Source organism: Bombus terrestris, chromosome 7 (assembly GCF_910591885.1).
Source record: "Bombus terrestris chromosome 7, iyBomTerr1.2, whole genome shotgun sequence".
NCBI lineage: Eukaryota > Metazoa > Arthropoda > Insecta > Hymenoptera > Apidae > Bombus > Bombus terrestris.
The window spans coordinates 11,853,085-11,880,043 of NC_063275.1; the positions used below are offsets into that span (position 1 = coordinate 11,853,085).

At 35.8% G+C, this 26,959-nt stretch overlaps 1 protein-coding gene across 6 annotated transcripts in view; it reads right to left on the minus strand.

Moving 5' to 3' along the window:
• Positions 1–1,976: 1,976 nt before the first annotated feature.
• LOC100651446 overlaps positions 1,977–26,959 on the minus strand; it is a 49,437-nt gene continuing 24,454 nt past the window's right edge. For 5 of the 6 annotated variants that reach the window (XM_048407833.1, XM_048407831.1, XM_048407832.1 and 2 more), the window contains 7 exons: positions 11,003–11,205; positions 9,610–9,890; positions 8,412–8,822; positions 7,311–7,511; positions 6,008–6,219; positions 5,121–5,245; positions 1,977–4,187 (listed from right to left, as the gene is read on the minus strand). In XM_048407833.1, coding sequence (XP_048263790.1) covers positions 3,145–4,187; positions 5,121–5,245; positions 6,008–6,219; positions 7,311–7,511; positions 8,412–8,822; positions 9,610–9,890; positions 11,003–11,205 — 2,476 coding nt within the window. In that variant the 3' untranslated portion in view covers positions 1,977–3,144. The remainder of the gene's footprint in view (positions 4,188–5,120; positions 5,246–6,007; positions 6,220–7,310; positions 7,512–8,411; positions 8,823–9,609; positions 9,891–11,002; positions 11,206–26,959) is intronic. The other variant, XM_012310112.3, reaches the window with a different exon arrangement.

The window sequence follows — 26,959 nt, forward strand, 5'->3', positions numbered from 1 at the left end:
AACTTCAAGCTCGGTTTAGCCTTTCCTTTTCCTCTCAAAATATCCAGAATTCTCTTAGAGCAACCTTGAACTGTTATCCACCAGGAACAATTAGCAAAGTCGTCTTTTCCGCATGTCACGACCACTTAACTCGCTTCGTCCCGAAAACGAGATTAATCTGGTCGAAGGGCTGGAAGAAACGGCGAAATGGCGAGAAACTTGCTCCTTCCGGCCGGTCCAATCACGTGCCGCTTTTTCTTCGGAACAAGCTGCTTCCTGAATTCCAAACGCTGACCCCGAAGAATCGACGGAGCCCGTGAGCTCGTCCTTCATGGCTCGTATATATTCGCGACGGGTATCTGATGGCGATAACGCCGCAGAACCGGCAGCCGATCGTTCGATCGACGCCACAGGCTGAATTCCCTTACGTTTTTCTTTTCTCCTTCCTTTTCTTCCCGACGATGAAATTATTTTCAGCCATCCTTTCGTGACGACGTTAAATCAAACTTCCGAGGATCCAGTAGATAACCGTGGGATATTCGAGGACCGGGAGGATGAGTTACGTTATCTGCAATTCGTTTAAAAATTATCGATTACTTTCAGTTTGCTTTCTGTTTCAATAACTCGCAATCATAAAATTCTGAATTGCGTGAAATTTGTAATTTTGCGGAGTAGGATCATTTTTGAAGAAAATTCCAGCCAATTCTTCTTCTTTCTCTTTATTTTCGCAAATCGCTGTAGTTTCTCTTTCTAAGCGAAAACAGAGCAACGATGGAGAAGAAAAGTGTTAGATCGTTTGTAAATCAGTTAAAATTGCAGAGTATTTTCAGGTTGTGATCTGCGTATGTATCTCAATCGGACGATTGTGCATCGAAAAATATAAAGTAACGCGATTAATGTAATGTGAAAAAAAAACTTTGAAACATTTTTTTCCTTCCTTTTTTCTTTTCTGTATATCTTTTAGCTTGATGTTTGAGAGAAATTGGGACAGATTCTCTTTTTTCTTTTTTTTTTTTTTTGAACGGTGGCAATTGGGTTCCGCGAAGTTTCGGAATGTGGAATCTATGTTAGCTCGAATTCGTTTGTTGTTTGGCGCAAATTTTTGATGGACTGGTCGTGGAAACTCGTTTTGGGGTGCGCGACGGTGTTGATGGAGTTTTGCGACTGATGGAATTTGCCGCCAAGCTTGGTATGTTTTTGTGTAAACTTTCCGCTATACTACGAAATGTGTTATCCCTCTCCATGTACTGATTGCAACGGAATTCTGAATTCCTCTCTTGAAAGATTTTTTATCGAAATTACTTTCTAACTCGAAATTTAGAAATTCTTTTCTAACGTTAATTTAATTTCATTTAATTTGGTTCTGTTTCTATATTAAAAAAAATAAACTTCTATCTTTATATGTCAATTTCATAGTCTATCGATCAATGTTTCATCGAAACTATGAAATCAGTACACTTGCGATATGATTTTTCTGAAGCTTAAAATTACCTGATCCTACGCTAACTGTTCGAAATTACGTTAGAAACAAGTATAGTCAATTTCAAAGTTAAGTAAATGATAAAACCGCGAAGTATTTTCTCAACATCGTCAGAGGTGACAAAGAAAGCATCTGAATCTGTATATCTAGAATTATATAAAAATCTTCAAAAATCATTAAATCATGGTAAAACGATAATTGGTACGAAGTAAGACATTGCAATGTTTGCATATCAATGCAACGTGTTTAGAACAATTCTATAACTTTACGATCTAATTCCAAGCGATACGACAGCTTGTTCATCGAAATCAAACAATCTGACGAATGTCGCGAACAAGAATAAGGTGCTAACATCTGTGATCCCTTTGATCGGGAACTTTTCGAACGAAGTTTCGCGATTTTCGAGGGACCAGGTCGTTTCTTCGAAAGTTCGTTAGAAAGTTTCGTATGGAAGGAAATTGGTGGAGGAAGAATCTTCTGTCGCGCTTTGGAAGTCCCGTCGAATTAACTCGCGAAATAAATCAAACGAGCGGCATAATCTTTATTACGATCCACGTTACAGTAACAACAATTCGTAAAACTATTTATAATCGTCAACATCGTCGAACATGTCGCGAATATTACAATTTGTCTAATCGACAAGTCCATCTTCACCATTTCGTCTCTTTTCGCAGTAGCTGCAACCATATTTCGAAAATGTTTGATTTGAACAATCGTTCTTGCGTATATTGTTGGTGGAACTGATAAAACCAGGTTGTAAAATCGGTCAAGAGTCGAAATTTACCAGTTTGGAATCATTGCACGTTCCATCGATTTGTTATACAGTTTTGATTTATGTTTGTTCGCGGAATAATCTTCTATATGTTTGTGCCACCTTTATTCGGGCGAAATTTATCCAAACGTACAAGTGCTGGGTAAATTTTGACTCGATTTTTTCAAAAATAAATGTCATAAACAGAAAACACTCGTCGCTTCTTTTTGTCTTATTTATGGATTAGTTGTACTATCCGTTTTAAGATGTTCATTCTGTACACGAACACGTACACTGTTAATATATTAAGAGAGTTGTTTCCTTCGAATCTGAGGAAGACACGTCTATTTACAGAGAATTAAAAAACAAAAATAAGCAAGAAATTGATATAATCAACGTTTTGCTACGATCATCTGGTAGACCGGTCGCTGTAAAATATCGCCAAAGACTGTCTACCGAATTAAATCAATATCGACAGATAGCAACTTCTCTGTGAAACGCATTCTGTGTCCATAGCAATATGTACATACAACAAAATATACACAAATAATATATTTATTGATGTTCAGTCGCTGCGCGTGTCATGATTGTAATTTCTCACTCATACTCGTTACGAACACACGTAAACCCCCATAACATTCAAAATGGTTCTGTAAGACCCAACCTAGTTCCATCTACAATGGCTCGTGAAAGTGTTTGAACGCTTATTCTAGAAATCTTTTGTGTCCATATTGTATGCGTAATACAAAACATTTTGAACGCTGTACAATATATTCATTGAAGATTTCTACAAGTATTCCAATACTACAGTGAGTCACTGTATATCAATCAATGCCGCCACTAAATGCTTCAATTTATAACCACGCTACATCAGTTCCACCAACAGTAACAACATCCTCTGGAAATGTCCTTGGAAGATCATCACTTAGAACGATCAAATGAGTCTGTCATCCGAGAGGTGCTCCGAGACGGTGCCATTTTGCGCCACTTCAAATTCCTTCTTGACCACACCAACACTCCTGTTCCTCCTTCTAGGAGGTGTAGGAACAACGTTCGTGTTCTCGAGAAGATCATCCAAGCTCCTATTCAATCTGCTCGGTTTCTCTGGTGGAACATCCAGAGAAATGGCTCTTCTGTCGCCTGTACCTCGATCCTCGTCTAAACGAAAAACGTTCCTTTTCTCTAGATCCAGTGAATAATCAACAGATTCTTGCTCGTGCCGAGTCTCCATATTCGCCACAGACTCTTCCCAAGAACAAAATGAAACCTTCCTTCCTGAGACTAGTTTTTTCCCTTCTACAATCTGCTTCGCGGGTGTTGGAATTTCAAGGGTATTAGAATTCCTCATCTTTTGATCAACTACATTTAAATCACTTCTTCCTCCATTTTCATTCGGCAAACTATCCATTTTTCCGTTAAAAGTATCAGAATCCCTCTGAACGTCAGGCTCTAGTTTCTTTACAACTTGTTCGTCGGTGAAGTTTGATCTATTTTCTTCTTTAGACGCTTCCTGAGAATCTTCTTTCTCTAACATGTCTGACAAAGCAGCTTCCAGTTCTGTCAGGCTTGGTGTCATTGAACTTAGGTTGCTTTCTTCTGCAATTTCTTCTTTGAGAACTTTTAACAAAGTCGAGTGATCAGCGTCTAAAATGTCAGATTTGATCTTAGGCTCAGGACTAGGAGGTGGTGTGTTGGTCTTCCAGTCGTCTAAACTTTTCCTCAGATTGTTATGGACGTTTTTAGCCAGCTTGGCATCGAAGAAATCATCCAGCTGCTCTTCCTCCAGCATCTCGCGTGGCAATGACTCCTCTGAGATGGTCCTGATCAGGTTGGTCGCGTGGCTGTGTAAATCTTTCGCTTCGTAGGTGTTCTCGTTCGGTTCACTCTCATTTGACAAGCTCCTGGCGAACGTCATCCTCGATTGACCCGATCGATCGATCTCTGGCTTCCCTTTCATGGACCCAGTGAGCGTATCTGCTAAGAGGGAGCGCGTTTAACGCGTTAGTCACGTTCGAAGATAGTTGGGTCCTTTCTGCTCAATCATGCTGGTCAAGAGGAATGTTGGGTATGGACGAGTGTGATTCCTGGTTTTGGAATTGTGCTGATTGTTGGGTTTCTTGAGGTTCTCGAAGTAGTAGAGGTAATACAGGAAGTTTGAACTTTGGATTTTCGTCTTGTAATCGATTTCAGATAATTTGTTCGTGTTTCTTCTTTGAAAATTTGATGGATATCGGATGGAATTCTGGATTTGTTCACGGTAATTGGGGTCTTTAGCGGTAGCTTTATCCCATTTAAATTTTGGAATTTAGATGTTTTATTAGATTTGGAGATTTAGGGACTTGATTTTCATTCTGAGTTATTATTAAGCTCATGAAAGATTGAGTTTTGAAAACTTTTAGATTGCGGAAGCTAAATTTGCAATTCGGTTTGAGGTGATTGACATTTGAAATTTGAGTATTTCTAGGCTCACGAAGCCTTTAAGATATGGAATTTTTATTTCTAAATTTAGGTAGATGACTAGATTTTAGAATTCGGATGTGATATTAGGACATTTTTAATTAGGATTTTCATGGAAATGAAATATTTGAACTTTGAGAGATAAAACCTTGGACAACTATAAATGTTTCTAAGAGATATTTCTATTTAAAAAATTGATTTTTCATACGGTTCTTAATGACAATGACTTCGAAATCTTCGAAACACGTGAACTGAAACGTCACAGTTGTGCAATAGCTTAATTTCGCGCATTCCACTTGATAGGTTCGACGAGGTTTTAGGATTTACGAGGGGAAGGAACATTGACAGCTTGATATATCGTGCTGAACCGTGCGTCGTATTATTACCAGGGTTATTTCTCAAAGCAGAAAGTAACGAAAGGTCGAAACAATTTTGTTTCTCGCTTTTATTTACCCAAAGCAGAGCGATGCTTCGCCTCATCCAGGAAAAACGGCTCTTTAGACTCTGACGACTCCCGGACACACGAAATTCTGCAGCTATCCGTAAGCTTCGGTTGATCGAAGTACCTCAAGTGAGATCTGTACAAAAGAAAAAGTGCAAACAAACATTATTCTCTCAAATGTATCACGATTTGTATTATTGAAAACGTGATATCTTTTTCTAATAAGAAAAATGCCTCGTTTCAATCTTCCATAAACAAACCTGATTGTTGATAACTCGCGTTAAAATTTCATTTTAAAATTTCGTTTCTGTGAATTTTTCACTTCGTGCAACAGAATTTAAAACTATTTGCTTACCACTTAACGTGCAATCCTGTGTTAATACAATAAAAACCTTGACAAGTAGACGAGAATTTTAAATGCTTAAGGCTAATAGACAAAAATATTGCCTCGAATATAAACTATCAAGTTTGTCCTCGAAACGTGAAAAGATATAAGTTTCATTCTAAATCCATTCTTGTTCAAACTTGAACAAATTCAACCAATAAAAACACTTGAACCAATTAAAGCAGATTTTAATTACCTCGATAATAATCACACTCTACACGATATTACAAATATCGTAACAACACTATAATCATCGCCTGTATCGCTTTAACAACGTTTCGTATAACTACGACTATATATTTGCAAATCTAGCAAGTTATACTCCAAGTACTAACATATAAACAAACGACTAGAATAGATATAATGTAAGTTTGGAAAGTGATATTTTACAAGATTATACAATGGTTAAAACGTTAAGACCACGGAATATGGACTTACAACGGTTGGCATCTGAGCACCTCGATTAAACCCACTTAATCCCCGCAACACCGACCATAGATAATCTCTACCGACCTATTTTGATCCACTTCGATGTACTCCGGCTGGCCGAGTGCCGGGGATGCTGTTTTTCCAAATGCCTCCGGCTTTTCCAAGAAGGTCGGAGATCTTGGAACATTCGCCAAAGGGGATTTTCTTTCGTCTTCCCGACCGGCCGAGAAATCAACGACGTCCTCGTCATCCTCGCGAACTCGTTTCTTCTCCTCGTCGTTCAGCCCCGTAATGTCCTGGAAATCCATCTTTTGTATCTTGTATCAATTTTACAAGGACCCTAACTTCCGATCGACGATTCTAATGCAACGTTTAAAACAAGAAACGTAGATTTCTTTCTTTTTGTTTAACATATAAGATACCTTTCGAGGAAAAGTCTTTAAGTTATTTCGATCTGAAGTTGCTTTTTATGTATACGATTAAGTGACTAGGTCCTTTACGAAGATGATGAAGAAATGACACGTTTCAAGAATTCTGCACGCTGTTTCATTTCAAAATTATTAACAAAGACCATACGATTGTATCGTTCGATTGTTTGTAGTGAAAGGTGGAACACAAATATTTCGGATGTTTTTATGTGGAAGTCGGGCCATTACGATAAATTAAATTAAGAGGGTATCCTGAATTAGAATATTCTAAAACAGTGTCCTTTTGTGATTTTTTTTAGATGGGAAAGAAAGAAATGAAGTTATTGAATTTTGAGGTATGGTTTTATATATATTTAACGAATACAAACAAATTTTTTTTAAAGTAAAAAAAAATTATAACGTAATTCTTGACCGAAACAAAAAACCAGAAAGGGATTAAATTATTATATATTTTTCTTCTCAATGAACTAAAAAAGTTCGTCAAAAAGTTTATTTAAATAATTGTTGCAGCACCTTAAAGTTTATTTTTTCTTTTTATAAAACACATTTTTTCTTTAAACCAGCCAAAATTTTTAATTTCGCACTATTTTCTGCCTTTTTTTTTAGTTCATCGAGAAAAAAAATATATAATAATTTAATCCATTTTTGGTTTTTTGTTTCGGTCAAGAATTACGAGATGGACCTTTCCTGCCGATTGAAAACTGCAGCCCATGAAATAGGCTTAGAAATCTGTCACAATTTTTTTTTTACTTTAAACAAATTTTTTTATATTCGTTAAATATATATAAAACCATACCTCAAAATTCAATAACTTCATTTCTTTCTTTCCCTTCTAAAAAAATCACAAAAGGATGCTGTTTTAGAACATTCTAATTCAGGACTCCCCCTTAAATTCTACAACATTCGTACAATGTTTATACGTAAATATGCGTATACATCGATCATCGATTGGATCGTACCTCGATGGAAAGACGTCGATGACGATTCAGTTCACAGTTACCCACGTCACCTAGCTCCCAGTCTTCCGGTTTAGTCGGATCGTATCTCACAAATTCGTCTGTAACCAGCCCGTTTGTACTACAGTCCAACTTCTCCAATACCTCGTACGGCGTTAGGCTATCGGACCTCGGAATGTAGTCCTCCAATCGTACGCTCGTTTTCTGTGGATTAGAATAAATTCACGCGTTATCCGGCCGAATCGTTGTCACCCTGGGATTAACCCTTTCGTTGCGGGTACCCACTACCACATAAAGCATGCGATGTGGTTAACATAGTGAACCGCGCTGAAGAATAACGAATGTGTATTCTGTATCTTGGAATATCACGAGATTCGTTGCCAGAAGCAGTACATTTCAACGTTGAAATATTTAGAAGTTGCGTTATTAAGAAAAATAAGACGATATCTTAACACCATTGTTCTCGTTTTTCTTTAACTCTTGTCATCTCTCGAGACGTCATCTTTCTTTGATGATATATCGGTAACAGATTTGAACCTTATGTGCGTGATCTAGTCGATTTAACGTGTCGACTATCTGATGCACTTAATCGACTCAACGTACTCCAACTACCTGCTGCTTCTCAACCAATCTATCAAATCTCGTTTGCCTAACTCTGCTGGGTTATTTGATCTACTTGATCTACATAATCAACCCACGTATCTGAACTACTGCCCTACCAAATCTGATCTCGAATTTACCTGATTGACCTGATTCTAACTATTTACGTTATCTAGTGACCTGATCTTCCTAACTTCGCTTAGCTTGCCTTGTAAATTCACGAGATTTCCATCATTTATTCCGCTCGAATATTCAAACGCCGAAAATCCTTTATGCAAAGTCAAACGATTAAAATTAAAACCCCTGCAAGTATTCAATCTCTCTACATCCCCCAAACCGAAACAACCAAGAGATTCGAATTAACATTCGAAACACCTGATCGATCGAAATTTCCCAAAGAGAAGCGCCGAACGAATCGAAACGACGTTCAAGTTTTCTTTAGGCGCGAGCTTGTGGAAGACAACCGATGACCGAAAATTCGTAGAGAAAGTTAAGTATACGTACATCTGAAAACGGCGAGAGGAAAGATTCAGCCGGAAGCGACCCGGTGCTGCTTCTGACGGGCCTTCTGCACTTGTTCGTTTTGTCCTGCTGTTGTTCATGGTTGTCGTTTTCCTTCAACCGATGCCTGGCCACATCCAACTCGTCGTAATTCGGCAGGCTGACGGTGCTGAAGTTCTTGGCCCTCGCGTTACCGCTCGATTTCTCCTGATCCCTCGAGGAATCGTTCGCTCGCTTCTCCATCTCCCTCTTGCTTCTCTTCTCCACACGGTTAGGAGTCGACGAATCCTTGCTTGTCCGATTCCTCACGAATTTCTCGTACTCGTCGCTCTCCTTACGCTGGTGCTGGCTGCTCTCAAAACTCCTCTTCCCGGAAACCACGTCGCTCGATATTATCCTTCCGGTCCCATTAACCTGAAAATTCACTCGTTAGCATCGAGAAAGGAAGAAACATAGATAATGCTGGCGAAAGATAAGGAAGGTGTTGCTTTCTTTCAAACTATTTTTTCAACCAAGTAGTAGATATACTGAGAAATTGTACACGGCTTTTGTACCAGCAGAATTAAAGAACCTAAATAGAGATTTATTTTTTTCCATTAAATATTGTGACGAATGGCATACTTGGCACTTATTACGTACTATTTTGCATATTTATCACATCCATTCTATCCTTTTCTTTCGCCAGAATTTCAGACACAAGAAACGCGCAACCCGGCTAAAGTAAAAATCACGAATCGGAAATATTGGGTTGGAAACTAAATGATTACGGATTTTGTCAATACCGTCAAATGACAAAATCCGCAATCACTTAGTTGCCAACCCAATAGAAACGGAACGTTCAAAGAGCAATTCGACGGCGATACGTGGAAACTAGAAGAAAATCAAATTTGAAAAAAGATAACAGCGGTGATGAATAAGAATAGCAGGAAAGGAACGCTGATTCTGGAATAACGAAAGAATCCTTCGTCGACTGTATTTCAACAAAACTACAATCCTCACCCTTATCCATCCCCTGTGCCCGTAACGAACGGTTGGTTCGATTCGACTCGATTCGTAAATATTTCCTAATGTCGCGTCGATATTTGTTTCACAGATTCCTTTTGTTTGGCGAATCGCGCGGCCCGTTTTACGCGACGGTAAATATTCTCGTGAATATCGAATCACGAGGGAATTTCCAATGGAGATTGTCCGGGTGACTCGCCTTGTGTTCATAAATCTCTTTCGTTCTTCTGCCATCGCGTCCTGCGTCGTCGTAAGACCGATGTTTATCCGTTTTCACTTCCTCTTCCATCTCCTGCTCGTCTCCGCTGCTTTTCGGTGACCTGACCGATGAGTACAACGGTTCATCGCCGGTTTCTCCTCGTTTTGGACCATTGCACGAATTCTCAGCGATCTCATCCGGTTTCGGCGGCAGGGGCCTGCCCTTGTTCCGCTTCCGGCGCCTGGGTGGTGGAATCGGCGTGACATCCTTCAGGTTCGAACCTGAATTTTAAGATTTGTGACAAATTTTTAGACATTTTGCGTGTTTCTTTGTACTGAAAGAAATTTATTCGATATCATTAACGTAGAAATAAACAGCAAGCAAACAGAGCTTGGGGTTTGGGTGGCTACGAAAATTTTTAATTAATTTGTGAAGTAACCTAAGGAGATTAAAGGAAAATTTAATGCGATTTATCGATATCCACGTTGATATATCAAGCGCTAGTTGACTTGCCAAAATTTTTAAATTTTAGTTTTGAATGGCATATTACGATTTCTGAACCAGGACAAGTAGAACGCAGAATTTCTGATGAATTTTTGTGTAACTGTCGCGAAATGGAAGAAGACTTCACTTTGTTTAAAAAGTTCCATCATTCTCTGATCTCTCTCCTTCGTTTCTTTTCTTTTCTTTTCTTATGTAAGATTCGATAAAATAAAATTCGCTTCCACTAAAATTAAGCTCATCTACGTAGTACATTCCCTTACTCCACTAATTGGCAAACTTCCATTATATCTCCTAATGAGAAAAAATTCTGATCAATCACATCATTCGTCGCTTATAATGAAAATCCAATTGACACTGCTATAATAATAATAACATAATAATAATTATATATATATATAAATAATAATAATTATATATATAAACAAGTTATAATACCTCGACAAAAAGGTAAAACTTCAAAAACACATGGACGTGCTATAATTCTCGATTAACTTGGCTCTATGCAGAAACTACCAAAAGGAAGATAGAGCGAGCGAAATGCTGCAGTGGAAATTTCTTGGCAAAAGTGGCAGCCAGGGGATAAACACGTAACAGGGACCAGATCAAAAGTTTCCAACCTGCCGGCCAAACTCATAATTACCAGCCTATTTTTTCCCCTCACTTGGAGCTTGGAAAGCCCGAATGGCGGGGAATTAGGATTTGCCTATAAGGGGAGGGATTTTGTCTGCTATAGTTATTTACAAATACGTATACCGATGCAACGAAGCGTGTTGCACAAGTGTTCACGATACACGCTGTTTCTATCTTTATCAGCCGGCATGTCGGAACCAGCGTGTTCTCGTTAAGGATACAGCTTGCAATACGAGCTAACGATAAATTGCGAGCTTACAGCTGGACGTGGGGGTGGTGGCCGGATAGAGGCTCGTGTCGACGGTTAAATTCGTGAGAGCGGAGCTTGCCCTCGGTGTACTCGGCACTTCGAGGTTCACGTCGACCCAGTCGCTCGGTTGAAAAAGCCTGTCCACGGAATCTATGCTTCTGCCCCTGGTGAGAAGCTCCCTTGGCGGCGAACCAGCGTACCCTATTTCGGAGCTGCAAATAGATCCGAGAGAAACCACTGAATAATACGCGCCACTGCGAAAGTGTCGTCGTACCTATGGGGATGACGATGAGCGTGAAAATAAAACGTGTATGGGTGGTTGTGAAAGTTTCGCAGTTTCGGATCGTGTTAGGTGTTTGGTTAACTCGCGTTAACGGGTTTTGCGCTGCATCTACCATCTATTTTACGTATTTTACGTGTTTTACGTCGCCGATGCAGAAAGTGTGTTAAATCGTACGCTAACGTAGCAGAGAACTTTACTTACAACCTATTGGGTTGGCAACTAAGTGATTGCGGATTTTATCATTACCATCTAATGACAAAATCCACAATCACTTAGTTGCCAACTCAATATCGCCGACAGATATTTATCGGTTTAATTAACGGAGCAATTTATATTTTAATTTATGGTGGGGCACTTACATTTTGAACAGAAAAATGAAACATTGAAACGGACACTCTGGTGTAATTGTTTATGCAGATTCATATGTCCGCGTACACTGACAAATAAATAGAATCGTTAGATACGATAAATGGCAGTTTGCTTGAGCCTCGTAAATACGTTTCTGCACTTATAAATAGCCCACATATGTACAAACATGCAGAATTTGCATGTTACCAAGAGGATACCGGAAACCAACAAACTGAAACTTTCCTATGTTCGACGAAACAATAAAACAAGAACTCGCTTCCACCAAAATTCCTCGACATTCTTCAAGACAGATATCGTTGCATATGTATTTGTGAATGATTTTTATTTAACTTAAACTCGATGAACTAAAAAAAGGCAGAAGATAGTGGGAAATTAAAAATTTTGGCGGGTTTAAAGGAAAAATGCGTTTTTTAAAAAGAAAAAACAAACTTTAAGGTGCTATAACAATTATTTAAATAAACTTTTTGACAAACTCTTTTAGTTCATCGAGAAGAAAAATATATAATAATTTAATCCCTTTCAGCTTTTTTGTTTTGGTCAAGAATTACGTTATAATTTTTTTTTATTTCAAAAAACATTTTTTTGTATTCGTTACATATATATAAAACCATACCTCAAAATTCAATAACTTCATTTCTTTCTTTCCCTTCTAAAAAAAAATCAGAAAAAGACGCTGTTTTAGAACATTCTAATTCAGGACATTCCCTTAAACATATTTCTAATCGCCAAATAGGTACAAATTATCGTTCCACTATTATTTGTTTCTTGTTATACTTAAAAATCTATTTGAAATGAATACCAAATAATTCCCATTCTGTAAATTCAGTGTGGCGAATCAAGTGCTGAGGAGACTGTGTTTCCAATTCTTCCTCGTGAAAGTCCTTCCCTCTGAAAAATGCCTCTTCGGAATTTTCGTTCTCTCATTAGCACGGCTTTTACATTACATTTAAAGGAAGAACAACGGTGCCAACTTGCCTCTTCTCGTCCCTCCATTATATTATCCAGAAACGGTTCGCACAGGGGTCCCGTCACTTCCGCCGCTTGATTCAGCTACAAGTTCTGTATTTCGAAAATTTCGACCTGACCCCGGCGAAATTATTTGGCATCGCTACAACGTGGCTCTATTATACGGTTACTCGCAAATGCATGCCGTGTTTCTTCGTGTCCCCCGAGCCATAACTCTTCCGGGGACGCGAGACGTCGTTGGAATTTCTCCCGGTGCACGCTCCTTCTCGTCCTTTTGTACGAAACTTCCTTTTAACTTCTTCCCAAAGAGGTAAAGAGAGACAGAGACAGAGATATTGTGACGCGCGACGACGACTCGAGAATATCGACGAAAATCGTGGAATTCCATCGATTAACGTTTTTGTACACTCAACCCCTCCCCCGCCCACCCGTAACCTGTTTCGAATTCCTTTCGTTGGAACGATTCGAGTAGCTGAGTAAAAAGCAAATTCTACCCATTCGAACGTTTCATCTTCGATTTATTCTTCCATCGCATTTATAGCCTGTTTTATTCGCGTGCTTTGTATGGACACGCTGTCAAGGGAATGAAAAATATTTTGAGAAAAAATTCCCATACGTCACACATTTTTCATGTTGTATTTTTGTAGGTTTAAGGTATTTGTTTCTTCCTCATTTTTTCTTCTAGTTTTTTTTAAGAGAGAAAGAGAGATTTCAGTTTGTTTTACAATTGATTATAAGCTTCGATAGAGCTGTTGTTGGCTTTATGGATTCTGGCTGTTACGCATTATTCCGAAAATAGCAAAATTTTTGGCAACTACTTGTTTTACGGCTTTTTCATGTTTCACTTTATTATAGCATTGAATATGCGAATCTCATAAAACTTGACTTTTATTCATCTATGCAGACAGGAATTTATTGAACCAGAAGGGGACAATTATTTTTTAATTTTCACCTGCACTATTTAAAGATATATTCCTAAATAGAAGCAAATAATATTGGAACACATTTGAAACTACTATAAGAAATAAGAAATAATAAGTTATTGAATTTTGAGTTATGGTTTTATACATATTTAACGAATACAAAAAAATTTGTTTTAAATAAAGAAAAAAATTATAACAGATTTCTAAGCCTATTTCATGGGCTGCAGTTTTCAATCGGTGTGAAAGATCCACCTCGTAATTCTTGACCGAAACAAAAAACCAAAAAAGGATTAAATTATTATATACTTTTCTTTTCGATGAACTAAAAAAGTTCATCAAAAAGTTTATTCAAATAATTGTTATAGCACCTTAAAGTTTATTTTTTCTTTTTATAAAACACATCTTTTCTTTAAAACCGCCAAAATTTTTAATTTCACACCTTTTTTTTAGTTCATCGAAAAGAAAAATATATAATAGTTTAATCCTTTTTTAGTTTTTTGTTTCAGTCAAGAATTACGACTATCTTCAAACGTCCCTACTTTGTATTTTTTAAATTGCCCATAATGAAGCAGTGAAACATAAATTCCTATAATACAAAACACCACAAAATTTGCATTATCGATCATTCTATTAATTTTCCACGAATAGCTTTCGACGGCAATGGAACGCCATTACAATGATAAGTTTGGCGAAATTTATTGGTTCGAGAACTCGGAAATTGAAAGATTAACAACTCGCACGTTGCCCTCGTCCTACGTATCACCGATTCGAATAGAAGTCAAACACATTATTTCGCGACCAACCGGCCGTCGATATCGGATTTTCCATTGGCTGCCTGTTTTCCGCTATTATTAATGCACTTCGCGAGACAACCGTAAAACTATTAAAACGTGCACCGTTATCGGAGCTTTCGACGCGCACGTACTCTCCGTTTCATTTGGATTTTTCGCCGAGTACTATCTTACCAGCGTTTCTCAAATCCAGCGTCATTTTCACCGGCATTTTCACGCGCTCGCTCTTTTACCCAATGGAAAAATATTAGCGGCTATGATAATAGCGATGGAATAGAAAAAAAAAGAAAAAGACATAACTTTTGTACTGACTAAAATGCGGGTTTTCTATGCAGCTTTCGATAGTTTTAGGATTAAAGGAATGACGTCTAAGCAGTGATTTTTCCGAATTATTTTTATAACGTCGATTCTACTGTATTATAATGAGTGTGCATTATAATGACTGTGTATAATGGCTATGTATTATAATGAGTTTTACTTTTACTTCCAACTACTAGAAATTTATTATTCTCAGAAAATAATAATTTGACAAGAGTCGTATCTGTTTCATTCACTGTGATTTAGATATTTTCGTACGTTACGTGTATGGTTTTCATTTTTGTGCCTTTAAATCAAGGATTAAGAATCGCTCATAATACCGTATATTTATATTTTCTCTTTTCTTCTGAATCTCTTAATATGTATTTTTTTTTAAATGTCTCGTTTTTCACTTGAATATTTTATATGTAATATTTCCCTGCATATGTAGTATACAAAGCCTCGTGTACATAAGCTACGACAAATTTTTCACCACGATAAACAGCCACCAGTTACACATGCCATTGGCCTAAGCACCGTTCAGCTTAAAATTCTTGCAATTTTTATCGAATTTTCTGCTCTCTTTGTGGAAGAACCCTGTTAAAATCTAAAATAATTATTTCCTGTAAAAATATATATATTAAAATTGTTCTAATGGTCCTTGCCATTTAAACTTCTCTAAACTGAATCTTCTACAATATTTCAACTACATCTGAACCACTCGAGAGATAAATCGATTAATCTCGTTCTCTGAAATTTTCTCTATTTTAATATTGCAATTACTGATTAACTATTTTCCAAAATTTAATTTTCTAGAATTTAATTGTCCAGAAACTTAATTCTATTCTACCTATTAATCCAGACAGAAAAATTGTCCAATAGCTAGAAACAAATTCTACAGATACGCGTTTAAATATAAAATTCTATCGAATTAAATGGAATAATAAAATTAAATCAAAATCTATGACGTTAATCTTAAGCTGCGTTCACCTGGATTTTAATTGGACATTTCTATGGCAGCGACTACGCGATTTGTGCAACGATCCATCAGATCGACGAACCAAATCCAATCCGTTACTGTCGCATCTTCGCGATACTTTGACAGCTTTAGCCCAGATTCGGTGAATTCGACGAGGACAACAGGAATGATGCATCGCTGATCCGTGCATGCCGCTTTGCATAAATTAGATCCTGTCGCGGATCCTATGAACTCGGCTTAACGCAGTGCATAAATAAAGTATACGTGTCGCTGGCTCTTGTATACTTGCCGATCAACCAAAATATATCGTGCACGTTAAGTCGAATGGAAACTGAGGTTCGAATTATTTTGAAAGAAATAATAAAACGTGTAATTTATTGGTATCACTACATTATTATCATTATTATTATTATTATTATTATTATTATTATTATTATTATTATTATTATTATTATTATTATTATTATTATTATTATTATTATTATTATTATTATTATTATTATTATTATTATTATTATTATTATTATTATTATTATTATTATTATTATTATTATTATTATTATTATTATTATTATTATTATTATTATTATTATTATTATTATTATTATTATTATTATTATTATTATTATTATTATTATTATTATTATTATTATTATTATTATTATTATTATTATTATTATTATTATTATTATTATTATTATTATTATTATTATTATTATTATTATTATTATTATTATTATTATTATTATTATTATTATTATTATTATTATTATTATTATTATTATTATTATTATTATTATTATTATTATTATTATTATTATTATTATTATTATTATTATTATTATTATTATTATTATTATTATTATTATTATTATTATTATTATTATTATTATTATTATTATTATTATTATTATTATTATTATTATTATTATTATTATTATTATTATTATTATTATTATTATTATTATTATTATTATTATTATTATTATTATTATTATTATTATTATTATTATTATTATTATTATTATTATTATTATTATTATTATTATTATTATTATTATTATTATTATTATTATTATTATTATTATTATTATTATTATTATTATTAATGTTGTTGTTGTTGTTGTTGTTGTTGTTGTTGTTATAATATTATATTATATTATATTATATTATATTATATTATATTATATTATATTATATTATATTATATTATCTTTCCTGTTCCATCTTCCTATTACATAAATATCGTATCTATTAGTATTAATATTTATTTTGTTCTATTATGGTAATATATTTCCTACGTTGCGATATTAAGATTCTCTAAAGGATACTTTTTATCTCATTTAACACTAGAACTACCACACCAGTCAAATTTACTGTTTTACAATTTTATTATAAAAATCTTACTTCATGTTATATTTTTTCCGCAATGATATAATGACTTTCGCAACGATAGCTAAAAGAATAATATAATGAATTTTATTTTCTTTTTTATGTATTCAAACTGAAAATAATTTTGTATCAAGGCTACTTATACCAATAGCAGTCAAAATTACTGGTATTTGTCAAAGTGTAAAAGGGTGTTTATCGAACCCCAATTAACCAGTTTCCTCGTTTTGTACAACTCGCCACACGTTTTTTAATTTTTTACTGCGTATCGTTCAATATGATGATATCAGTTATCAGGAAAATTTCGGATTGATCGCTAGATGCTAACACTAAAAATACCACACCAGTCAAAATGATTGGTTCTACAATTTTATAAATGTGTCAATCCTCGTTTAAGGATCATGGTCCCAGATGGATTAACAATACCAAAAATGTACTACATAACATGGAACTCATTTTGTAAGTAATAAATCAATAAATATACAAATATTCTATTATTACGTATTTTTTAGAGACCAGTCATTTGCACTGGTTTCGGTAGAAATATCTTCATGCTAACTATCGGTTGTTCTATTGTTAATAGAAAGACATTGCATGTCGTTTCTTTTTCACATCCCTGTTAACAGATGTGAAATTTATTATAAACATGATACTAGACAATCGTACTATATTATGCGCGTATCGTGTCTCGTCCGTGTTAAATATGACGTAATATGTTATAAAATAAAAATGTGCTTCGACGTGTTCGCATCATACGTCGTTGCATGGAAATATGAATATTTTCAAATATTCTCATTCTATTCAATTTTATTTTCTTCTATTCGTTTCAGTACATTCCAGTAACGCCTTATTTATTCTGCACGAAAACACATAATCGATAAATTATTCTCTTTAGACGATGAAAACTTCTCCGAATCTTTAATTCGTCTATTATTTGAAAATGCACTGGAAAATTTAAGATACGCGTTGTTTTCATGTACTTTCTGTACGTACGTACATTGAGAGGAGGAAAATATAAATGTAAATGTATCTATACACTTTTCATTCGTCGTTACACCGTATATAGTCGTCCTTGATGGATTAGAGCCTGAGACTTGAAATCTTGGAAACTCTGTATCTTGTTTCTGAATTCTTTCAAAACAATCACGAGATAACTGTAACGCGTTTTAATCACCGATCTATCATCGAGACTCGACTCGCAACCCCGAGCATCGAGATCGCTTTCCGCGCAATTAAATGCAATCTTCGCTTTCGGGGGAACAAATGGGAAATTACGAAGCAAACGGGGGATCGACGCCGGGAAATCCCTGTTTCTAAAAGCTTCGTCCCTTCCGCTCTCGTGTTTCGCCCCTTTATCTCGCGTTTCTCGTGATGACGCTTAATTGACGCTCGTCGAAGAATCTTTTCTTCGATCACACGAACCAAGTAGAAGAAAAGAAAGCTCGAAAAAGAGGAGAATCACGAGAATTGATATGGTTTGGCGGACTGACCACGCAAGATTTCTTGAAAATTCTTCGACTTTGGGAAAGATTAAATTTAGTAGAACAGAAGCGGTTTTGTTTAAAGAATTGTCTTACAAAGGAATACGATGATAATAATTCTACGAAGTTAAAATATGAAAGCTGTCGCAATGATATCAAATAATTTCACGCTCTATGGAAAGTTTATGTTCGAATTGTAATTGGTAAATATAGTAATGATAAATTCTTAAAACTAAATGCAAATGTGATTACGAAGGTATAAAATAATCGTACGATCTTAAACTGAAACTTAAAACATACAAACTTGAAATTCAATTGATAAAAATTTAAACGAAGAAAGATTAATAGAATTAATAACAATTGTTATCTGCATTGATGAAATACACGGAAATTCATACGGCTGAGATAGAATGAAGTAGAATGAGGTAGAATTGCGATAGGAAATTTTTATGAAATTCGCAAAACTGTCTCGGCTGTATTTCTCTTTTTCTTGAATTAGAGAATTCAGAGGAAGATGAGAAAGAAAGAATTTGAAGAAGAATTCAAAGAAACGAGGTCGGAGAAAGAGCCGGCAGCCCCCGTAGGGTTAATTTAACTAGAAATCACAGCGATTTATCCTAGAAACCCAGTTTTGCGGATGAAAGAGACACACAGGAGCTCGTGACACGTTTGTCTGTCAGCTGGAAAATCTTACGCGCCATCGAAAATTCTCTAAAGACAAAACGTGTCCCTCTCTTCCCGGGACAAGAAACGCTGCGAATGGATCGTGGTGTGCGTACATTTTGTTCTGTTACTACAAAATTACCACAGAAGAACAATTTGAATAGAATACGTTAAATAATGGAACATTTTACAATTTTTGCGACTAGTGCAATTCCAATATACCTAGCCTCTGTGAAATTCCGAATAAATTTCCTCCAATAATAAATCTTATCGAACAATACAAGATTTTTTACGAATTCCCAATATTTATCATAGTACAATTCTAATAAACTTTTCAAAGTTCTAAATAAGCTCTCCTCGATGATAAATCTTACTGAATGATAAAAAAAATCTCACAATCTTTACGATTAGCAGAGTTGCAATAAATTTTCAAAAATTCTAGATAAAATTTCCACAATTAGTACACGTAAAAAATGTTTCTCATGTTAGTTGAAACGGAAATATTGAAATATCCTGGCGCACATGTTGGAATCAACCTGTACGCTAGCAAAAAGAACGAAAGGACAAGAGCAAAATAGGCAAGCGAGAGAGAAAGAGAGAGAGAGAGAGAGAGAGAGGAAGTGGAACACGAAAGCGTTGCAGGGCAAAATTAGAAAATAGAGATTTTCACCTGGGGGAAACAAAATGATAGCTGAGAATTGAAAGAAAAAGGACGGAGGGATGGAGGATTGATACGATCTGGATACGAGTGCAAATCGAACGTCGAAGGTGTGACGCGTACACCTGGATTTTTCGAATTTCGAAGCGACCGCGAAACTCGATTCCGTTTCCGTCCGACACGACTCCACATTGCATTTACTTCCAGCTTTACAGAACCGTTTCCCCTACACGCCGAAACTCTGATTTAAATCTAATAACACTCTCGCAATCGAAACGATAGCCATTCCGTTGTGAATTTTTGGAAAGATTCGGCTATGACGAATTCGTAAAAAAGAAATTACGACCTATACATTCGATCGATTTTCAACCATTGAAAAGGCAGTTTTAATTCAGGAAACAGCGTAACTTATAGACTTTTCGTGTCTTCTTTTCGTTAACACTTTATCGACCGCTAACGGTTCAACAGCATACGCATGTCCGACCAGCAGCTCAGGCGCAGATTCTCTCTGGCGCTGGCTCTGTTTCGATTTAGATTCTCCAGTACCATTCTTTTCGTTCATCGCGAACGATAAGTTTTTCGAATTGGTATAAAACTGTGGGAGCTTACAAAGCAACGCAACTGACGCAACTGAGCAAAGTACCTTAGTACTAAATAACAAATTACTGCTCAAATAATGAGAAAGGTTATCGGCGAGAAAAAGCCGATTAATAGGCTATCGGCCGGTAAGCGTCGGCGACAAAAAGTCGATTAATCGGTTATCGGTCGGTAAAGTGTTACAAGACATTCTATTACAAATGGCAGAGTGATTTTATCGTGAATCTTCAAATATTTTAGCGACGATGAAGCCACGAAGGATACTTTAAAGATTCAATGGATTTGGAACTATGGAAAAGACACGGCACGTTAAAAAAAGCTATGAATATGTACGCGTATTTTGTATAGCTAATTTTTCTCCAGCATACTTCGATATAGAAATATATAGGTCGAACAGAAAATCGAGTTTTTCCTATAGAATTTTCCAGTACGTTTATGAATCCGTGATTCGATCGGAGAATCGACGGTCAGTCACGAATTCGGTTGTTTAGCGAACTGGACTTTATACACGTTCGCTTGTTTTATATTCCAAGCGGCGAATCTCATCTCGCTGTAAGCACAGGTGTACAGTAACATGTTTATGCGTGAACGTTACGAGCATCGAGGCATTTTCGTTGAACTATCCACCTTTCTCGTTTCCGTCGACCTTTGCTGCAACATCGATTTTTGCTTCTGCCGCAACTCTCGAAGCAGTGGAAATCTCTGCTCGAGTGGAATTATGTTCCACAATTTCCACGGATATCGAATCGACAAATTGTTAAGCACTTGAAAATAGAATGGATTTTTGATGTCGGTGCTTCGGAAGGTTAATCAGAAATCGCGAAAGATTGAAAAATATTTCAGCAATATCTCATAATTTCATGATGCAATTCGTAGATATTTGCATCTTGAACGAAGACAAATATCGGTCTCGTGTCAAGATAAGGAAATAATATTGCGCAGCAAGTGATAAATAAATTGCCCGGAAAATATAAATTTTGCTCGAAAGTTATTTGCTAGATTGTCATCCCTAAATATCTTCATCCGCGAAGAATATTTTTATCACTGGGTCATTTTTCATCCCGAAAAAATGTAATCTTATCGCAAATAAGCTACGTAAAGATGAAGTGCTTTTTACAACACTGAATATACAAATTCCTCGTCCGTCCAGCATTTTATCTATTTCTGTGCAAAGCTTCAAACAAGATATAACTATAATTATAACTAGAGAAATTGCTACATATTTCGATAATAATCTCGTAGGTAATATCGAATTATTATTAATATATCTGAGGAATATTTCAATAATCTCTACAAGTATCCTAATAGTTGCGAACAAAATCGTACATATACCGCACAGAGTATCGAATCGATAGTTGAAATGGTTTTCATTCTACGAAACTCCAGAGCTATCGAATGCAATGCAACTCTCTTAACCGGACGTGGTGTAATCGTTTGCTGACTCAAACCCTATCGTGGCGACCTATACACGATTCCGAGCAGGAGCTCGTCCAAATCGAGGTAGAGAAGGATCGTCTTATTTTTGGACACCTGCGCGATACTCGTTCCATTGACCTTAAAAAGGTATCGCGATAGAACGCGACGTGGGTGGAAGAACCAAGCTGAACGCGGCCCACGTCGCGGATTTCGTTGTCGCCATCGACTAAAACAAGTCTCCGTATATAGGAACAAAAGCTGTCACGCGATCCAGATCTTAATTCACGATAGTCAGCTATGTGCCACGATCTCGCCTTGCGCAGCTACTTGTTTAACGAAGAAACACACGTTGTCGATATTAATGCAATTTTTTTATGCAAATTATAGTTTATGAAAAAATAGGGACACGTTTCTTCTCGTTGGTAATTGTTCGTGTTAATTGTTCGTATGTCTTGGAAAGTAGAAGGTATAAAGACAAATTTTACCGTCACTGAGATTTTCATTTGGAATTTTCTAAAGCTGAGTTATAAACTTTTTTTTCCGAAAGATTTTTTCTTTTTAAAGGATACGATATTCTATGAGAAAGTGTAATCATCGTACTATTTGCAATTTTCACGGTCGTTGATAATCATAAAAGTACGCACAATCGAAGAGAGTCGACCCACTGGAATGTTTTTTGCTTGCTTTTTTTTTGTTCTTTTTTGTTAAAATATGATAATGTAGGAATTCCGTCGTAAACGGAGTTTAATTGTAGGTGATGTTGATGGTTTACTGTTTTAATTTATTGTTGATTGGAATGTCTTTCGTACCGTCATTTCAAAGGATACAAAAATCTAATTAAAAAATATATTGATACATTCTTCTTGCTCCTGCTCTATGAATTAGAATGTCAAATATCGTAGAATCTTTCTAACAAATATAATCACAGTTTAGAGTATCATTCCAAATTACAGTTACGACTTATCAATCTTTAAAATATATTATTGCATTATCGCATACTCCACAGGGAAATTCAAAGAAAACACGAAATTTTAATGAAAAAAAATATATCAGCAAATGCACCTGCAAATTCCTGCTTTTCCCCTATTTCTGATTTAGATTTCTAAAATTCCTGCACGCGAACACGTTTAAAGGAAGAAGAGAGAAAGTGCGATTAATCGTAGCATCCGACGACGAGTTACCTCGTCGGAAATCGATTTCCTTCAACGTTAAACGGGTCAGCCTTTACCACCGGAAATCGTCATTTCCACGAATATTTCCGCGCGCGTAATCGTAGCAGACGTCGTGTCGCTGACTCGATTCGTTCCTCTTGAGGAAAAAACACGAGAATCCCCGCGAGAAACCTGGGAAAACAACGAAAAAAGGAAGAGAGAGAGAAAGAGAGAAAGTAGGGAAAAAAGTAAATGCAACGAATAGGAAAAGAAGGCGGTGGTAAGAGAGAAATAACGCGACACGAAAACCACGGCGCGATGGAATCGCGACGTATCCAACGAAACGGGGATTTAAAGTCCCGCGAGCGATTTGCGAGCTTGTCCACCGCGATTCTCTCCGTGTAAAACCGGGCACACGCTTGGTTCACGCACAAAGCAAGAGAAGAAAAATAACCAAGCTGCCAGCTCGAAGCCGCTTTACCTCCTTCAACGTGTAAATTGTATTCCAACAGAAAGCTCGACTGAAAACTGGAAAATACCAGCGTTTAGGGATGATTGGAGGATGAGTTTCGTCAGAGTCGATCGATCTTTTCCTTTTTACGATATCTGATCTTCTATTATATAAATGGTGATTTTCAATGATTTTACAGTATTGCAGAAATACGTAGATACGATCAGACGAGGTTTATTATTGTTGCTATTAATTAAAAACTATATTATCAATTATTATAATTACAAGACGAAGATGATAAAAATAAAACGCTGTTATCTATTGCTCACCGTTTCGCGATGTTACATTGCTTTGTTCGTATACGTTTGTAATAACGTAAATCCTAAGGTAGGTAAAGATCGATTTTGGAAAGTCGGGTTTATTTCGGGAATAATTAAATTAAATACAATAACAGTTAATGACAAATCTACTACAAATTTTACCTGAAAAATCGAGAATCAATTTTCTATGTCCCGTGATCTATTCTATTCGGTAAATGACTGCAGGTAAAATAAAGGTAAAAAATGTCGGTTACTGGGTAGTTTGAATTCTACAGAATTTACACGCATATGACACTTTCGACCAGTAAAAACAAGTAATCAGACCCGTACTTCTTCCAAAGTATTTCTTTCCATCTCTGTGCGGTTGAATTCAACCAATGGAAAATTGTACCATTTAGGGAAATTCGAACGGTTGAGTCTCGTCGAAGCTATTCTTTTCGATGATGTTCGTTATTTTCTGGTTATTATTCTTTAACTGTCGACTAATTCTTTTCATCGATTGTCCAAATTTTCATTTGTTTCTTCTATTCGTGAATTTCTTGCGATTCGAGGAAAACCGCGAAGGAATCGGCTTTAAGCGTATGATCCATTCTATTCCATTATTTCTATTGAAATATGTGTAATATTGTGTGCTACACCAGATTAACCGCGTAGTAGTGATACACACATATGAGTATGAGTGTATGTGGAAGTACGTGCGCACGCAGCGTCTCGTGAAACGGAAGAATGCAACTGTTCCGCACGCATGCTGATGAAAAGATGGTGCAATGGGTATCTACGAATATCTTGTAAATCACGTACTAAATAAAGATGAAACTATTTTAATATCATTTCTACATGTAATGTAAGTATTCCTATACATTTATTTCGACGACTAAGATCCACAATTGTCAACAAATTTCATAAATATTCCTATTCCATTCCAGTTGATTTCATAAATAAGTAATTAACTGTGCTAATGTAGAACGTAAGAAAACTATATGTAACGCTGAATCACATAACGTTTTGTGGTAGCTGTGCATACGAAAGACACTTTCATTTTCTGAAACAACACGTCAGAAGGTGAATCGAAATAACGTGTCATTATACGACACAGCATAATTTCCATCTTTCCCACGAACAACGATTTTTCCCGCGGTCGAAATCGTCTGGAAAAATATCCTCGCATTCGTAATCGAGGATAGGAAATAATTCAAAGAAAATGAAGCACCGTGGCTATGATACTGTGCAACACTCGTTTACCATTGCCCTCTTAATGTTTCGTACAAATTAGCCGCTGTTACTCCAGTTTCCTCCGGGAAACATCAAATATTGACCAATTAGCCGTGTACCACCGTTACATCTTAAATTACCGTTGCACTCGCGGTGCAACGCAGAGAAAATATGGCGCGCTACGAAACACACGTCTCGCCTAATTAGGAACAGTTGCCGGTTCTTATCGATCAGTCAGGGCTACGATAATTCGCCAGCGTAACGAATTTCGTGGCTCGAGACAAAACCCTTTGCAACGTTCTTTTCGTTAAAGTCTGTAGTATCGTTTTCGCGCGTTGCCAAGAGCCTCGATGCCATAGCTCGTTAACATTTCGAGTAAACCGTTAAACTAGGCCAATATATATGAATAAATAAATATAAATATGTAGATAAAATTTCAGTTATGCTGCAGTTACCGGCCGCCGCCGTGAAACGGTATTAATCTAGTTCAAGCAGTAAACCGTTGATTTATCTTATCTTTCTTTTTTTTTTTTTTTTTTTTTTTTATTTAAATTAAAGATGATTAGCATCAGATGAGTTAAGGTTAGGGCGGGCTATATAAAAATGCGTCAGTTGTGCTAGCGTTACCGACCGAGGGCAATCGGATATTAATCTAAACCAATCTGTAACCCATTGATTTACCTTTATTTATATTAAAAACAATTAACATCAATTAGTTAAATTCGGATTGAACTATGTAAAAATGCGATCTTTTCTATATCGGAATGAAGTGTAATGGAAATTAAATGTAATTAACGCTTTTTGTGAATATCGCGGAAACTAAGGCCGACAGACGGTAACATGTAAGTAATGTACATAAAGTAATGTAGGAAAAATTGGATGGATTACCTTGACATGTTTCAAGGCCATCGAAATAATATTAAATATTAAGTTTTATTCGTTTTGTAAGAAAATAATAGATGCGCAACATTTTTTGTATTATATTATTTTAGCATTTATAATTTTTATAATTTAATTAGTAATTAATATATTAATATAGTAATTAATATATTAATTTAATTAGTAATTATAGTCCTTTCATAGAAATAATTTATTAATTTTCATAGATAGAAACCAATCTGACTCACGTTGATTTGAACTTAAACCATGTAAGATTTTAAAAGTCGAACAGACTTAATCATTAAACTTCTTCTTTAAAATTTATTTTAATTCAATATCGAGGTCGCAATCATCTTTATTAATTTCACCTTTACATTTTGTTCCGATAGAACTTACAGGACAACCAAATAGACAACACAGGAATAACGATCAAAGTTTATTGTTAAGATATCATCATAAATTTTAATGGAATTTTCATATTTTAATGTCTCGATTAACTTTAAAATTCCAATTTAAATAAAAACGTTTCTCACAGTAGGATACTGGAAAAAGGAAAAGTTACCTAATAAAAATTGAAAAGAGGTGTATTTATTTACTGGACGCGGAACGAAACGTAACTGGTCCACGGTCGTTTGGTAGTAGAACACGAACCGAAAGGGAAATAATAAAAGCAGGGGATTAATGGACAACGAGTCGGCCTGTTCAGGATTCTTATTATCTCGGCTCGTACGTCGTACATGACGTTATTAACAGCCGGCGCGATTCTAGTAGCACGGGCAACCTTCCAACAAGCTGACTCTTTAAAACGGACGCTTAAACTGTGTTACGCGGCACCGACAAACCTCTCGAACAAGCCACCCGTTTACTTAACACTAGAACTACCACACCAATCAAATTGACTGATTTTACAATTTTATTTTAAAATTCCTACTTCATGTTATATTTTTTCTCCGCAATGGTGTAATGACTTTCGCAACGACAACTAAAAAAATAATATAATGAATTTTATTTTCTTTTTTATGTATTCAAACTAAAAATAATTTTATATCAAGACTACTTATACCAATAGCAGTCAAAATTACTGGTATTTGTCAAAGTGTAAAAGGGTCCTGCAATGTGTTTATCGAACCCCAATTAACCA